Raw genomic sequence first — 15,283 nt, forward strand, 5'->3', positions numbered from 1 at the left:
TCCCAAGTGCTGGGATTAAAGGCATGTGCCACCAACGCCTGGCTCTGTCTTTACATTTTTAAAATTTGTTTATAAATATTTATTAAAAGCCTACTAAGGCCAGGCATGGTGGTGCCACCTTTAGTCCCAGCACTTGGGAGGCAGAGGCAATCGGATCTCTCTCTTATTCAAGGCCAGCCTGATCCACATAGTGAGTTCTAGGACAACTCAGGCTGCTAGAGAGACTCTGTCTCAACAAACCAAAAGTGGGGAGAAGAGCCTCCTGAATGAAGCTACGGTGGTAAGAAAGATTGAGGTAGCCCTTAGCCCCACAAAACTTATACTCAGGCTGGATGGGGGTGTAGATGAGCAAAGCCTGATGGCAGTTTTGTGCTGACAGTTTTCGAGTCTGACTGCGAGTTTTCGACACTGAACTGCGAGTGTCATGGATGTGCTGAGAGGCAGGGAGTGTAGCACATGACACCGAAGGGCAGTGAACAAAGACTGTGACATAAAGAAAGAGCCCTTTAACCTCATAGGAGCCCTTTGCACTTAGAACAGTGAGAAAGGTGTGCTGTTGTGTGGTGTGTGACACCGTGTTTTGAGCCTTCACCTGGGCTCTAGTGTGCGGAGTGAAGGGATCAAGACAGCAGATGGTAAAAGCAGTGAGGTGAAGTAAGGGTTAGTCCCAGAGGGTCTAGAATATCTTCTAGGCACAAAATAGTGGAGAGTGGAGTGGTTTGCTAGATAGGGTAATGAGTTTAACTTCCTTTTGTCAGTTTTGAGATCTGTGGATCATTGACGTGGGAGTAAGCAGTAAGCAGTGTGAGAACAGATTGACGTGACACAGATGGACGGATGGATTCTGACGCTGCCCAAAGATGCTCACGCTACGCAGGCAGGGATGCTTGGGGTTGTGGGACAGATCGCTCTCCCCTTTGCACCGTACAAATCCTTTTCTATCTTCCCTGCAGATTCTTTTTCATTTATAATGCCCTTCTTTAGGCTGCTTACAGTAGTGCTTCTCAGAGCTGGGTCAGCCTTGTCTATTAGGTTGGTAGATCTCTAGATAAGTTATGTACATGCTTTCCTAGTTAGCTTGGTGATTTAGCTCTTCCCCCTCAGCCACATTTCCTAGTCTTCTTTAAATTAGAGCATGGAGCAGTGGTTGACTTCAAATGTTGCATTTTTATTTTAAGCTTCAGAGTAACCTTAACACCAACAATTAAGCACAATTAAGCAAATTAATAATGAGTCTGGGGTGGGAGGGGTAATGGGTTTATATCAAGTGAAGGCATGGGACAAAAATGTGGAAATTTTTGCTAGTATATTAAGAAGTAAAAGATTGGCCAGGTGGTGGTGACACACACCTTTAATCCTACCACTTGGGAGGCAGAGGCAGGCAGATCTCTGTGAGTTCAAGACCAGCCTGGTCTACAGAGTGAGTTCCAGGGCAGCCAGGGATACACACAGAAACCCTGTCTCAGAAAAAAAAAAAATTTAAAAATAAAGAAGAAGAAATAAAAGATGATGAATGCAGTAAGATTTTCATTTGAAACATGGATTTGTAATCAGCCCTAATTCCTTTGGAGCTTTCTATGGCAAGTCGAAATGCCCAGGGCATTATTGTGAGTGGAGATTATTAAAGAGATCTCAAAAGCTAAACATGTTTATTGAGAACGTTCAGTCTGTTCTCCTTGTGAGTCAGGTGAAGAGCATATACTTTCTGGACTAGTTGGTCAGATGAGGTCCTTTTACTGTGTCCACATGGCTGCTGCAGATGAGGAACAAGGACTTTGAGAGCAAGGATGGGAGGTCAGGGCTGAAGAAGGTAGCAAAAGCTGTGCTTTTAAAATTTTTACTATGAAACAGTCCTGTTTCCCAGAACTCAGGAGGTTGAAGTAGGAGGATTGCCATGAATTTAAGGCCAGCCCAGACTACAGAGTAATTACTAGGCCAGCCAGAGCTACATAGCAAAAACCTATCTTTAAAGATAATAATAAACATTTTATTGAATAAGTCATGTTTATTTCAGCAAAGAAATACAGACAAGTATTTAAAATAAGAATGGGAACTGGAGAGATGGCCCAGTGTTGAAGAGCACTTAGTGCTCTTATAGAAAGCCTGGGTTCAGTTCCCCACAACCGTCTGTAACTCAAATCTAGAGGTTCTTCAACCCTCTTCCGGCCACTGTGGACACCAGGCACAAATGTGGGGCATACATGCAGGCAAAACACTTAGACACATAATATATGTGTGTGTGGTATGTGTGTATGCATGTTTGTTTAAAAAATAAGGCTGGGTGTGGTGGTACTTGCCTTGGTAATACCAGCACTTGGAAGTCAGAGGCAGCTGAATCACTGTGAGTTTCAGAGCAGCCTTATCTACATATGGAGTTGAGGGCCAGCCAGAGCTACATAAAAACAAAGCACAACAACAACAATAATAATAAAAACAAGAAAGAATGAACCATCTGTAATCCTGTTACCTAGAAGTCCTAGAAGTAATCTTGGCAACACAACGTATTTCTTTCCATATCTTTCCTGTGCATATTTTACATGAAAGTGATTAATGCTATGCAATATCTTCATAAGTTGCTTGTTTTGTTTTACTAATAGATTATAGATACCTTTGCATAGATTTCATGTTAATAATTATATTTCTATACTACCTACAATTGTTTCCAATGGCATTTATCTAAATTATGACTAAAACCACTTATTATATAGTTTGAAGAGTTTGTTTGACTGACTGTTTGATTACTTATATTTATTTGGGGGTGGGGATGAACTTGTGGCATGGAACATTTTTATAGAGGTCAGAGACTGGCTTTTGAGGTCAATTCTCTCCTACCATTGGGGATCTCAGGCGTGGCAGCAAGTCCTTTACCCCCTGAACCGTCTCACTGGCCATATTTGAAGTTTTTAAGATGATTAAAGGAAAACTAAGCATGCTGACACAAGCCTGTGATACCAGCACTTGGGAGGTGAGGTGTGTAAATTACAAGTTCAAGGTCACCCTTGACTCCATAGGAAATTTAAGGTCCCCTTTAGGATGTATGAGACTGTTTCTATGGGGATGGGGGAAATGATTGGAGGAGCCAGGTGTTTGTGCTTCATACCTATATCCCAGCACTCTGGAAGCGAAGGCAAGAGATCGTGAGTTCTGAGCCAGCCTGAGATACATAATGAAACCCTGGAGAAGGGGGTGTGTGTGTAAAGAAATGGATTAAAAAGAAGCCAACCTAGGCTCAGCAAAGGCTCTTCAAGGGGACACGGGCTCCATCTGACTCTTTAGTGGGTAGGGTGGAGTTCTGGCTTCAGTGGAAGGAGGCAATAGGAGATCCAGCTTTCTACTAGAAGAAGAAAGAAATTGGACTGTGGTGCAGGTGAAGAGGTTTTTGCTCCTGATTATGGGGAGGAGTTGCAGAAAAAATAGTAAGAGAATGCATTCTTTCATGCACGTAGAAATATACCCACAGGGTGTGAAATGCTGTGGCTTCTGTGTCAGCAGCACAGACTCTGGGAGCTAGACTGAAGGGTACCTGACAGATCACCTTGCGCAAGATATCCGGCAGACTGTAGGGACAGCATACTACCTCGTACAGTTGCTGTGAGAATGGAAAGCCACCAGATGTACTGACTGGAGTAGAGACTGGTCCCTGGAATAAGACTCAATACACAGTGGAGTGGGCACACGTTGCAAGGAAAGTGGGTGGGGGGTGGGGATGGCTAAAGTCAACCGGCCAGCAGTACTTAGTTCACTGAGACAAGGTGCCCATAGGCCACACCTGCAGTACCCATCACCACCTCTAATTTTCCTCCTCTTCCCCTTCCAGCACGGTAGATTGTAAGCTGTACTTGTGCCTACTGTGACCTGTCAAGTCTCAGTTTGGGGAACAAGTGCAGAGGGGGAAAGCCTGAGTGACAGGTGCACATCTTTACACTCGGAATATCAACCCTGTTTGTCCTTGCCCGTCTCAGGAGAGAAACCTTTTATCTGTGAAATCTGTGGCAAAAGCTTCACCAGTCGACCCAACATGAAAAGGCACCGCCGAACTCACACAGGCGAGAAGCCTTACCCCTGTGACGTGTGTGGCCAGCGTTTCCGCTTCTCCAACATGCTGAAGGCCCACAAGGAGAAGTGCTTCCGAGTGACCAGCCCAGTGAACGTGCCGCCCGCTGTCCAGATCCCTCTGGCCTCAGCGCCCGCTGCTCCTGCTCCAGCTGTGGCCAGCACTCCCACGAGCCCAGCCCCTGCAGTCAGTATGAACCCCGTGGGTGGCGCGCTTCCCTCCAGGCCCGTCCCACACCCTTTCTCACACCTGCACATCCCCACACACCCTCACCATGCGCACCACCTCCCCATCCCACCCGTGCCTCACCTGCCCCCACCTCCAGCCCTCTTCAAGAGTGAGCCCCTAAACCACAGAGGCCAGAGTGAGGACACCTTCCTGAGGCACCTGGCAGAGAAGAACAACACTGCCCAGGCTCAGCATCATTAGCGCCAGCTGGAGTGACATCCCCACGGTGAGTTGGCCGAAGGGGCGCAGCTGTGCCTCTCTGGGTTCTCCTTGTCTCCATGGCCTCCTTCAGGACCTTCCCCATTGTCCTGGCCGACCATCAGACTGACCAGAGGGAGCCAACAAGAATTCCGCCCTCACAACCAGGGGAACCACCAAACTAAAGCCCAATTTGCTTGCATTTTCTGATGACTTTTATAAATTTCAGATACTCAGACTGTGGGATTTTATAATTTCATATCAGCGGATGAGGTATGCTTGCTTTCATATCCTGGTCTTCTCCTCAACGAGGGGCAGGCCTGGTTTTGTTTATACTGATCGGGAAGGCTGTGAGATTAATCCAGAGCATTAACTGTATCACTGTGTATTGTAATGAATTCTTTTCAGCTTTGGTGCTGGCTGCAGTCAAGCTGGCCATGTTTCACACAATATCAAGCATTATAGAGAAGATGGGAATTTTCTTCTTTGTGTAGCTCTTTTAACACACTCTTTATTTTACTACAGAAATTATTTTAGAGTTTTTGTATAGACTTTAGTAGTCTGTTTCTAAAATGAAATGTATTTCAATAAGCTGTGTAATTTTTTCAGTGTAGCTAAACCCATGTTGTAAAATAGATAAATTTTTTATAATCATCAAAATGTGATTCTTAAAGATGCATATAATAACTTCTATTTCAAATTTATTCTTAACATCCGTACAACTCAAAGGTGCTTCTGAGACTGGGTGAAGGTCACCAGACCAGGTTACTACAAAAGTAAGGTTCATAAGTACTCAGTAACTTGAAAATCTTTGCTGGGCATTCAGTCCATCAGACTCACTGACATGCTCCATTCTTGGTGTCTGTCCCTTTGAGCTCCTCTATGGAGTCAGTGAGGTGGTGTGCTGGAATAGGGTCACCAAAAGCTTACCTGGTTTGAAAACCTGAGTAACGTTGTGAATAGCTTCAGAAGGAAGTGGCGGAGGTTTCCTTTTGATCACGCCTGTTTCTCACTTCTCTTAGGATCTGTGTCATGCTCAGCTGTTAGGGGAAGATAAAGTGAAATCTTATTTTGAGGTTGCTGTGTTTTCCAAGAGTTGTTAGGAGAAGCTAAAATGGTGAACTGAAATCACAAACGTAATTGCTGATAGTAGCTGAGAAGACAAATTGGCTTTTTAAATTTTAAAATGTCTGCAGTCTCTAAAATGTGGGTGTCCAGAGCTGACTCCATCTGCCGTTTCAGCTGTAGGAAACCCCCAGTATTGCTGGCCATTCTCTGCAGATAGGTGTGGTAGCAACATCCTAGCTGAGGAAGGAGCAACACCCCTGCCTCTGCCTCTGGGCAACTCACTCGGTCAAGAATTGGGGAACTTCCAGAGTATGGTCACCCTGGAATGTATTCTACGGAAGGCTCAAGAGAAGCGCTGACATAGTGGTTTCAGTTAGCTGGCAAATGTGGGCAGCGGAGCTACATTTCATACTTCTTCACCGTAGAGACTGAGTTCCTTCTACTCCTCTCCTTTTTAAGAATCTCAGAATTCCCTCATCTCTCTCTTTCCCCAGGCTCTTAAATCAAAACCTTAGCTGTTACTTATTTATCTTTGGTATTAAATGTGCAGATATGTGTCGTGCACTTTTTTTTCTGGCCACTTAACTCTGCAGTGGGAACACATGGACTCTGGATTGAGGTTAGGTTCTACTTTTAAGTATCACACTCTACATTAGTTTTTTTGGTTTAGTAGTTCTAGACTTACTCTAGTTTTACCATTGTCTTCTATAATGTGTAGGAACAATTGTGTGCTGAGGCAGAAAAGTATCTCAGGACACACATTTCCTCCAGTTCAAGGTGTAAATTTTAATGGATGGTAGTTTTAATATTTGCATACATTCTTGCAGCCCCCACATACTCAAGCCAAATAAGGAATCCAGTTCCTAGTTTCTGTTTTTGGCTTTAGAGGCTCTCTGCTCACCTCCATCATCTCCATTGTATCCCACGGGCAGTCTGCAAATCTACACTTTCATGCAGACAAACCAATATTTCATGGTTGAGCCTACAATATTAAAATATTTTTTGTCAGAAGGTATAAACTGTAGCTTAATTAATTGGTCATATCTTATTTTGTACTAAATAATTTTACAATATTGGGCAGAGATTCTGGATTCTAGACTTGAGGCTGTTGAATCAACCATTTTATGGTTGGTTGTACTACAAATACTCATTGAAAAATTCAGGTAGTCCGTTCCGATTTTTTTTTTATTCAAATGACTATAGCCATAAGAAACTGTCTGCTACATAGGGAATCCAGTAGTAGCTCAATAACCACCACAATCCTTAACAGAAGCAGGAAAAAAGGAATTTTAAAAAAATGAATTAGCACTGTCACACTGTAATGTATTGTGGAACAATCTAGAAATGCCAATTTTTTTATTTTTATTTTTTTGCTGGATAAGTATATCTTCCCTGACTTGGGATTTGTAAGAACCCTGCTCTAAAAAGTGAATCTCCTCATTGTCATGTGTGAATAACGAGCATATGAATAATGAATCCACACAGAAATGCTTTTGAGTGCAGGAACACAGGGTTGAGCCTTAAACATGCAGGTGCATTGGGCTTAGCGTGCTGAAGACTCAGACTCAGGGTTGAAGTGTGCTTGGGGTCCACTACTAAGATAAAGCTGCGTTGTGTGGTGTGTTCTCCCACGAGTTCTGCAGAACCTGTTCAGTTCTTGTTATCTGTTACGAAAAAAGGCGGTAGAGGAGTTTGAGTTCTAGGCCCATATCTATACTTTGGTCTTGTAAAGACATAGGCCACATTTCAGAATAACAGATATTAAATTGAGGCTTTCTCATTGTCATTTTATGCTATCTTCAAAGGCCTGTATCATTACTAGGGTTACTTTATCTTCAAATGGTTTTTATTGTTGCAAGGATTACTTATTTACTTATACGTAGACCAGGCTAGCTTCAAACTCACAGTCTGAGGACTGACTGGGTCTAAAGGAGTGAACCACAACAGCCAACACCCAATATCTTTTTGTTGTTGTCTTTTTTTCTTTTCTTTTTTTGAGACATGGTCTCACTAAATACCTAAGTTGGCCTTGAACTCCCTTGAGGACCATGGTAGCCTCAAACCAATGACTCCCCCCCACCTTGGTTTCCCAAGTGCTGGGATTACGAATGCCTGCTTCACCCTTCCTGGCTTCCACAAGGACATTTTTGAGTTGGCGTTACATTTTTAGAGGTTGGGTTATGCATCTTTTGTTCTTTTCTCATAGATTTGTCATTTGGATGCAAACTTTTTTAGCCTAATGAAAGACTGTTGCTCTCAAATTGAATCAGGTAGGCTCATACTGGGTTAGATTTTTAAAACTTAATGAAAAGAAGATGAACCATTAAAGGCATGTGGCTTCATTTTTAGATATTATTTTTTGCTTGATTCTTATTTTTAGCAAATGGTGAAGTCTCCACATAAAACTTTAATAAAGTTCAAAGACAACCTTGAAAATCATTTTCATGTACTGTCTTAGTAACCCTCTGACCAGTCCTTCAGCGTGGGCCCTTCTGGAGTTGTCCTGTCTAAGAACCTTGTCTATTGGAAGCGTCCTTCTGAGCTTGACCCCCCTGCCACTGCTAACAAGAGGCAAACTCTCTGAAGCTTTGAATATTTAACTTCTTAAAATTTGTTTCAGTTTTTATTATTGTTGAATGGATATGTGTTTAGTTTTGTTTTTATCTGACTGGAAGATTTAAAGCATAAGACTATGAAGCAGAGAACTCTAGTGCATGGAGTGAGAGAGATCCACATACACACACACATGATATGTATGTGCACATACGTATATATGTACAGATATGTATATGGATTTCTCCCCTCTTGGAGATTTTGGTTAGGAAAACACACTATGGTAGGTGAGTTTTTGTGTTAAAGAGAAAAACTAAAATTTGCATTAAAAGAACCCTATTTTAGTTAAAGGGACCCTCTGTTTAAGCTACTGTATGGAAATGCCACTTTTGTTACTTTGAATGGTCCGCATGATATGGATTTTGACGCTGTTCTAGACTGTATGTGGAACCCATCATGAAAAGGTTGTGTTAGATCTAACCATTTTAGCAACTTAAAAAATCAGCTGTGATTCTTAAAACTCTAAGGCTGAGCAAAGAATTATCAGGTTTTAAGTTTTTTTTCTTAGTTTAAGTTAGAAAATTTCCCCGAAGTTCTCTCTCTCCATCCTTTTTTCTCTTTTTCAGGAATAAAAGGTCATTAGCCATTAGAAATGGTGGCATTTGTTATGCAATAGCAACTCACTAGCTAGTCCGCTCCTGTCATCTGTAGCACTCATGAGAAGTAATGCTGACCTTCTAACCCTGGAACTACCTCGATAAAGCAACCCAGAGATCCTCGCACACACTTTCTATGGAAGCCATAAATGCGTCAATATGTCCACCTTCACAGTTCTATACTTTTATACTCGACAGACTTTTTTTATGGACTTAGATCAGACCTTTTCGTCTTAGAGAATAGCTTTTGCAAGACTCCAAGGAAAATCAAATTCCCTAAATGTCCCAACTTTGAAGTCTAGCTTTGGTAAATTTGTTTAAAGAACCAGATGTCATGTCATTCAAGAAAAAAAAATCATATGTTTAAATTAAAACTGCTTTGCAGACCTACGTATTGTGAAAACAAATTCCTTTTTCTTGTTCCCTAAGTCGAGGCCGTGTTGTGATAGAGTGGTCTCCCCCCTCCCCCCCCCCCCCCCCCCCCGTTAACTCAGTGTTCCTGGTTGATTCGTGCATAGTGACAGTTTTCCTGGAGTTGTTTCTGTTACTGTAGCACAGGCGCAGTACCTGTTTGTCTGATCGGTCATTCTGCTGTCTGTGCAGCTTTAGTCTCCATCACTCTGCTCTCGAGTGCCTTCAAAAAGCCCATGTCCTGGAATCTTCTTTCCCTGGTCTGGATCCTACCTCTGATTGTTTCATTCTCCGTGAGTGTTGGAATTCACCCCTATTCCAAAGGGCTTACTCACAAACTTGCTAAAATCTGGCTGAGGATTGTAAACACAGCTGTGCTCTGTTCCCCATGTCACTGCTGAGTCCCCGTTTGTAGCTCCTCTTTGTATCTTACTCCCCGCATACAACACCTCCAGTACTAGAGCCCTTCTGTCCTCTGCCCTCTTTCCCTTTCTCTCACCACAGGCTGCTGTGTGTCAGCCAGTGTGTCTCTGGGCTATCTTTTTCTCAGCTCAAGTCTTCCTGGATGCCTACCCTCTGGAACTAAAGGAATAGCGAATGCTGCTGTTGCTACACATCCTCTCTTTCATAAATGCTTTACAGGGTTCCTCCTGTGATCTTAGTTTAGTCATAGGAACTTAAAAGTGCCCAGGGTTTAACAAGAGTCCTTTTTGTTTTTGTTTGTTTGCTTTTGGATTGGCCGATCTCATCCAGCCACCTGTCCCCTTGCAAACCCCAGTTTATTTTCTTTTCTATTTGTCCTCTTATAAGTCATTTAAAAGTGTTATTGGTGTATAATATATGAAAGATGTAATAAAAAGGAAACTGAAGTGTGTTCTGTGTGTAGTAATGTGCACTTCCTTGCTAAAAATTACTTTAGCAACTGACTGGTCTTTGACATCCCAGATTAAAGCTTGTGCTATGTCATGGGTTGATTGTCCCCTCCTAAAGTGGAAATGGATGAACTCTTTCAGTGAGGAAATTGGATTTTTTTTTATAGGTAAATAAACACTAATGAATATTTTGACCTTAGTCAAAATCTTTGCTTTCTGACTTACAATCTCTTGCCTCTTTCCTGAAAGTTATTAGTACTGAGGCATCCAGGATGGGTAGCTTCTGGAGTAGGAATCCCATAGGGCAGCTGTTGATAAATTTTTAAGATTTTTTGTCTGGGAACATACAGGATGTTAATTGGTGGGACAGTACCAAATTGTGAGAATTGGTTTGATAATACAGAAGACAAGACATTTGAATGTTTCACTGCTGTTTAGAATGAGAGCAGTATGCAGGCCATAAGAGGTAGGCTCTGTGCTGTGGAAATCATTGACCTATCCCTGGATGCCTACAAGTACCCGCTTTGAAACTCTCCAGAGAACCCCGGCATTCAGATAGTGCAGAGACATACTTACATCACTAGGAGGAACTTCAGCCTTTGAAAAGGCTGGCTGCTTGTTTTGGGAGTGTATTTATTAGGGTACCTTTGGTCATGTATCAAAGGACATTCTTTCCCCTCAGAGGTGTTTCTGTGGCTTAACTCCAGGTTACCTTCATCCTATTTGAGCTCCTCTGAGACCAGGAATGTGACAGATTACTTGAAAATGATTTTTATAGGAAATGGAGATGCTCAAAAAGGTCTGGAAGCTGGGTTTTGCTTACCATCAAAAGGAAATCTGATGCTTGTGTTGGCTAGTTTCAGTGGAGTCAAGAGAAGGGAGCGGCTTGTTTCTGCACACAGCCTCTCCAGTCTTCCTTGCAAGTGAAGGGGGCCGTGGAGCCAGAAGCAGAAGGGTCTCGCTCACACCCTGCATAGGATCTGAGACTTCTTGGCAGCATTGGAAGGTGTCTTTCCATACATGATTGATCACTTGAGTTAAGTCAAAAAGAAAGAAACAGTGTAGTGTGGTGTGTTTACTTCTCAAGTTATATCATCAGATACGTGGCCTCAGAAAATCAAATGAATTATTTTCCACAAGTTTGAATATGAGTAATTTTTTCATTTCTTGAGCTGATTCTATTCCATCTGTGGCAGTACTTGTTTTGACCACAAAGGGGCAGTAAAGTACTTCTCAACTTCTGGGATATCCCTTGGCTCACTGATTGGATTTGACTAAAGCATTCTCACATATCACTAACTTCAATGGATGCTCAGGCCTCGTGATGGGAGCAGAGATTCCTGGGTCTGAGGTTCGTGTGGGTCAGCAGCATAATCATCCAGCCTTTGTGAATGTTGGTGACATGAGATTGAAAGCTAGGCCCTCATCATGAAGGAGCCTGTGCTTACTAAAGGCAGAGCTAAAAGGCGGCCCTCTTCCCTATCTCCTCCCTGCGTCAGCACATCTGTGACAGCCGTGGGGTCCTCTGTAGGACGTGTAAGCACATGTGCTCTCCCCTCCGTCTGCTCCAAGCTGGTGCCTTGTCATGGGGAGGTCTCCCACAGCAGGCACCCCCATCAGGACAGATTTTGGCCCAGCCCTCTCCATCAGTTCCTTGTCTTTGGGCCCCCTGGTCTTCATCAGCTCTCTGGGAGTTTTGACTGCTCAGATGAATAGTTGGTTATCACCAGAGGAAACACCAGCCTGTGGGCATTTACCCTGTAGGATCAGGAAGCGCTTACCTGCGAAAGGGCGTCCCTCACTGCTTCCTCCCTGGTCCCTTTTCCCCAGAAAGACCCAAGGACCCAATCAGTGCCAGAAGTAGAGTGGGGGTCCTTGTCATCCCAGCACTAGACAGAAGCAGAACGGAAGCAGGTGGTAGGCAGATGGCTTTCCCCATAATGCTGAGGTTACTTGTACTTTCTCATTTCTTAAAAGGAAGTCCAGTTTGCTTGCCAGGAATCCTTAGCCTTAGGTTTACAAAGCTTGCTGTTGAATGTTTGTCCAAAGGAGTGTGAGAAGAGAGAAGCTGCTTGGTTCCAGTCCTGCCTGCAAGGTCAGAAGGTTGACTGTCTAGAATTCGACAATGTCTCCCTCTTGTCTCTGCAGAGGTTAAGACAGGTTGAGACTAAGTGAGGAAAAGTGTCTGTCATGCTGTAAAGAAGCCTTCAGGGGGAGTGTGGGGGTGACAGGTGGGTGGGACAGGATCTCTTGAGATGGGAAGGATGGGAGAGGAGGGCTTCTTGGCCCAGGGAGCTGCGTGGTGGGCTCTGAACTGGCCCACAATTCCTGGCTTCCCTGACTCATCTTTTTCCCAGCATCCTGTCAGATCTCCTGGTGTGGTAATTTGCTTCTTGTGTTAAGTATACCAATATTATTTTTTTAGCAATTGAAATGCACTTTTTTATTTCAACTCAATCATGATTTTAAGTATAAAAATTTATAGATTGTTAAAACTACTTTTTTGTGTATTTTTAACCACTCGATGTAGCATTGTATATTTTATTCTTATTAAGACTCTGGTACAAGGTGTGCCATTTAATGATTTTTTTTTCCCCAACATGCTGGGCCTTTGGATGTGTACGGTAACCAACTTCATGCTAATGTTCAAAGTAAAAAAAGAAGAAAACGCAGCCATATTTCTATGTGTCTTTCTTCATTTCTTCCGTAAGTTCAGATGACATTCTGAGGGTCTGGTCTCCTGATCAATGGTTGTTCCTTTTATGTAAAATAATCATGCAAGCCACCCCTCGATTATTGGTTGGTATCTCTAGTTGGTAGCACCTGTTCCCAAGCCCCAAATCCTGCCTGATCTTTTGTGAATAACGTACTTCCTGTCCCCGCCCACCCAGTCCTGGTGACTGGGTCTTGTCCACGTTAGGTCAGCTGTATGGCTGCCACCTCACCAGTCTCTTCTCACATTGTACAGGGTCTCACTAAGTTGCCCAGGCTAGCCCAGAACTCAGGCAGGTCTGAGTTCAGCTTGCTGTCCTCCTGTCTCAGCCTCTGGAGTATCTGGATCACAGGCCTGTACCCCCGGGTCCAGCTGAGGGGCATGCTTCCAAGGCGACCAACCACAGTTAACCCACTGTCATCTCTGCATTGATGCTCCTCGGCTGCTGTAACACTGCTCTCACCAGCTGAGCAGTAATCAGGATTTCTGACAGGGGTATTTGGGGAAAGGATCAGGATTGGTATGACCCAGCCAGAAGAATAAACACAGGTGCAAACAGCTTAGCTGGTATAGTCAATTGGTGGCAGCCATTAGAATTCAGTACCAGATGAGGCTCCCTCCCTCACCTCTACCTGGTCCATCCCTCAGCGAGTCATGCCACGAGTGTCTGTTGAGTGCTTGATGCTGGCCAAGGACCAGAGAGTCAGCAATGGGCAAGGCAGGGATGCTTTCCATGGAGGAAACCTGACAAACGTGTGACGGCTGAGCCTGGAGCCCAGGCCTGTAATTTAGCCACTTAGGAGGCTGAGGCAAGAGGATCACAAGTTCAAGTGAGAGCCTGTCTTAAACTAAAACCCAAAAGGAGATCAAGGGATGGTTTGGGTGATCAGAGTATTTACCTAGCATGGGTAAGGTCCTGGGTTCTATGCCTAACACACACACACACACACACACACACACATACATTAAAGTCATGTAATGCTGTGTCAGGTGATGTGGGTCCCGGTGACCTGAAGCATGCCCTCTGAGATAGGGCTGTGCCAACTGGAAGATAAGCCAGCCTGTCACAAGCCTTCCCAGCTGGCATCCACCCTGTTTGTTCCTTTTTACAGGATTCCAATTAGGGACTCCAGTGTCTCGGAAGGAAGCCTCATTGTTCACATTTCCCTCTGAAACCTCTTAGAATGGAACAGAGCTGAACAGATCACAGAGTTGCCATTTTATTCTCTTCTTTTCTATAAGATTTGTTTTATTTGTGTGTTGTGGGGGGGGGGGGTTCCTAGGAGGCCAGAAAGATGGTGTCAGTCCCTGAAGCTGGCTGGTGGCTGTGAGCTGCCTGATGTTAACCACTGAGTCATTTCTAGCCCTCTTGTATCTCTGACAGGTATTAACACGCTCTTTTATTGGGGGGGGGGTTGATTTTGGTTTTGGTGGGTTTTGTTTTATTTTTGAGACACGTTCTCACAATAGCCATGGTTGGCCTGAAGCTCCCTGTAAAGATCCACCTGCCTCTGCCTCCTCAGTGCTGGGATCACAGGGTGCGCCACTATGCCAGCTGGTTTTGAGATAGATTTATGTAGTCCTGGCTGTGTACTGCTTGCTGTGTTGTTTGAGGGTAACACTGAACTCCTGTTCATCCTGCTTCCAGTTCCCAAGTGCTAGGATTAGAAGTGTGTGCCACCATGCTTAGCAACCCATTTTTCTTATTAGTACATACAGAAGCTTCCTCTACCCCAGCACACATTACATCAGTGGCTTTTAGACTTTGACCACAACTTTAGTAAGAGATATATTAGACACCCACAACTAATCACCGAACTGAATTGAAACCCAGATTCAGAGAAGGACAAGTGAAGAGTACAGAGGTCCAGACCAGGCTGGTGAAACCCACAGAAACAGCTGACCTGAACATTGGAGAACTCTTGCTCCCCAGACTGATAGCTGGGATACCAGCATGGGACTGATCCAGACCCCAGGAACATGGGTTTCAACGAGGAAACCTTGGAAATCTGCAGGACCTCCTGTAGTAGTTCAGTACTTATCCCTAGCATAGGTGTGGACTTTGGGAGCCCATTCCATATAGAGGGATTCTCCCTGAGCCAAGACACACGAGGGCGGGCTTAGGCCCTATCTCAAAGGATACGATAGACTCTGATGACACCCTATGGAAGGCCTCACCATCCAGGGGGAGCAGAAAGGATATGTGATAGATATGTTTTTAGTCGGGGGGGGGGGGTGGTAGGGAGGACGGGAGGGAGAAGGGAACTGGGATTGCCATAAGAGAGATATATTTACTGCCAGGGGGTTGGGGGTGTACACCTTTAATCCCAGCACTCGGGAGGCAGAGGCAGGTGAATCTCTGAGTTCAAGTCCAGTCTGGTTTCCAGAGTGAGTTCCAGGACAGCCAAGGATACACAGAGAAACCCTGTCTTGAAAATATATATATATATATATATATATATATATATATGATTATGTGTGAATACATATATATATTAATATTTTCCTAACAGACATGTATTATAAGTGA

At 43.9% G+C, this 15,283-nt stretch overlaps 1 protein-coding gene across 3 annotated transcripts in view; it reads left to right on the forward strand.

The window, feature by feature from the left end:
- Nucleotides 1-12,712, forward strand: part of Znf652 (zinc finger protein 652) — a 59,843-nt gene extending 47,131 nt beyond the window's left edge. For 2 of the 3 annotated variants that reach the window (XM_027424263.2, XM_027424262.2), the window contains one exon: nt 3,963-12,712. In XM_027424263.2, the coding sequence (XP_027280064.1) occupies nt 3,963-4,483 (521 nt within the window). In that variant the 3' untranslated portion in view covers nt 4,484-12,712. The remainder of the gene's footprint in view (nt 1-3,962) is intronic. The other variant, XM_027424264.2, reaches the window with a different exon arrangement.
- Nucleotides 12,713-15,283: the final 2,571 nt, after the last annotated feature.

This window comes from Cricetulus griseus, chromosome 7 (genome assembly GCF_003668045.3).
Source record: "Cricetulus griseus strain 17A/GY chromosome 7, alternate assembly CriGri-PICRH-1.0, whole genome shotgun sequence".
Lineage (NCBI taxonomy): Eukaryota > Metazoa > Chordata > Mammalia > Rodentia > Cricetidae > Cricetulus > Cricetulus griseus.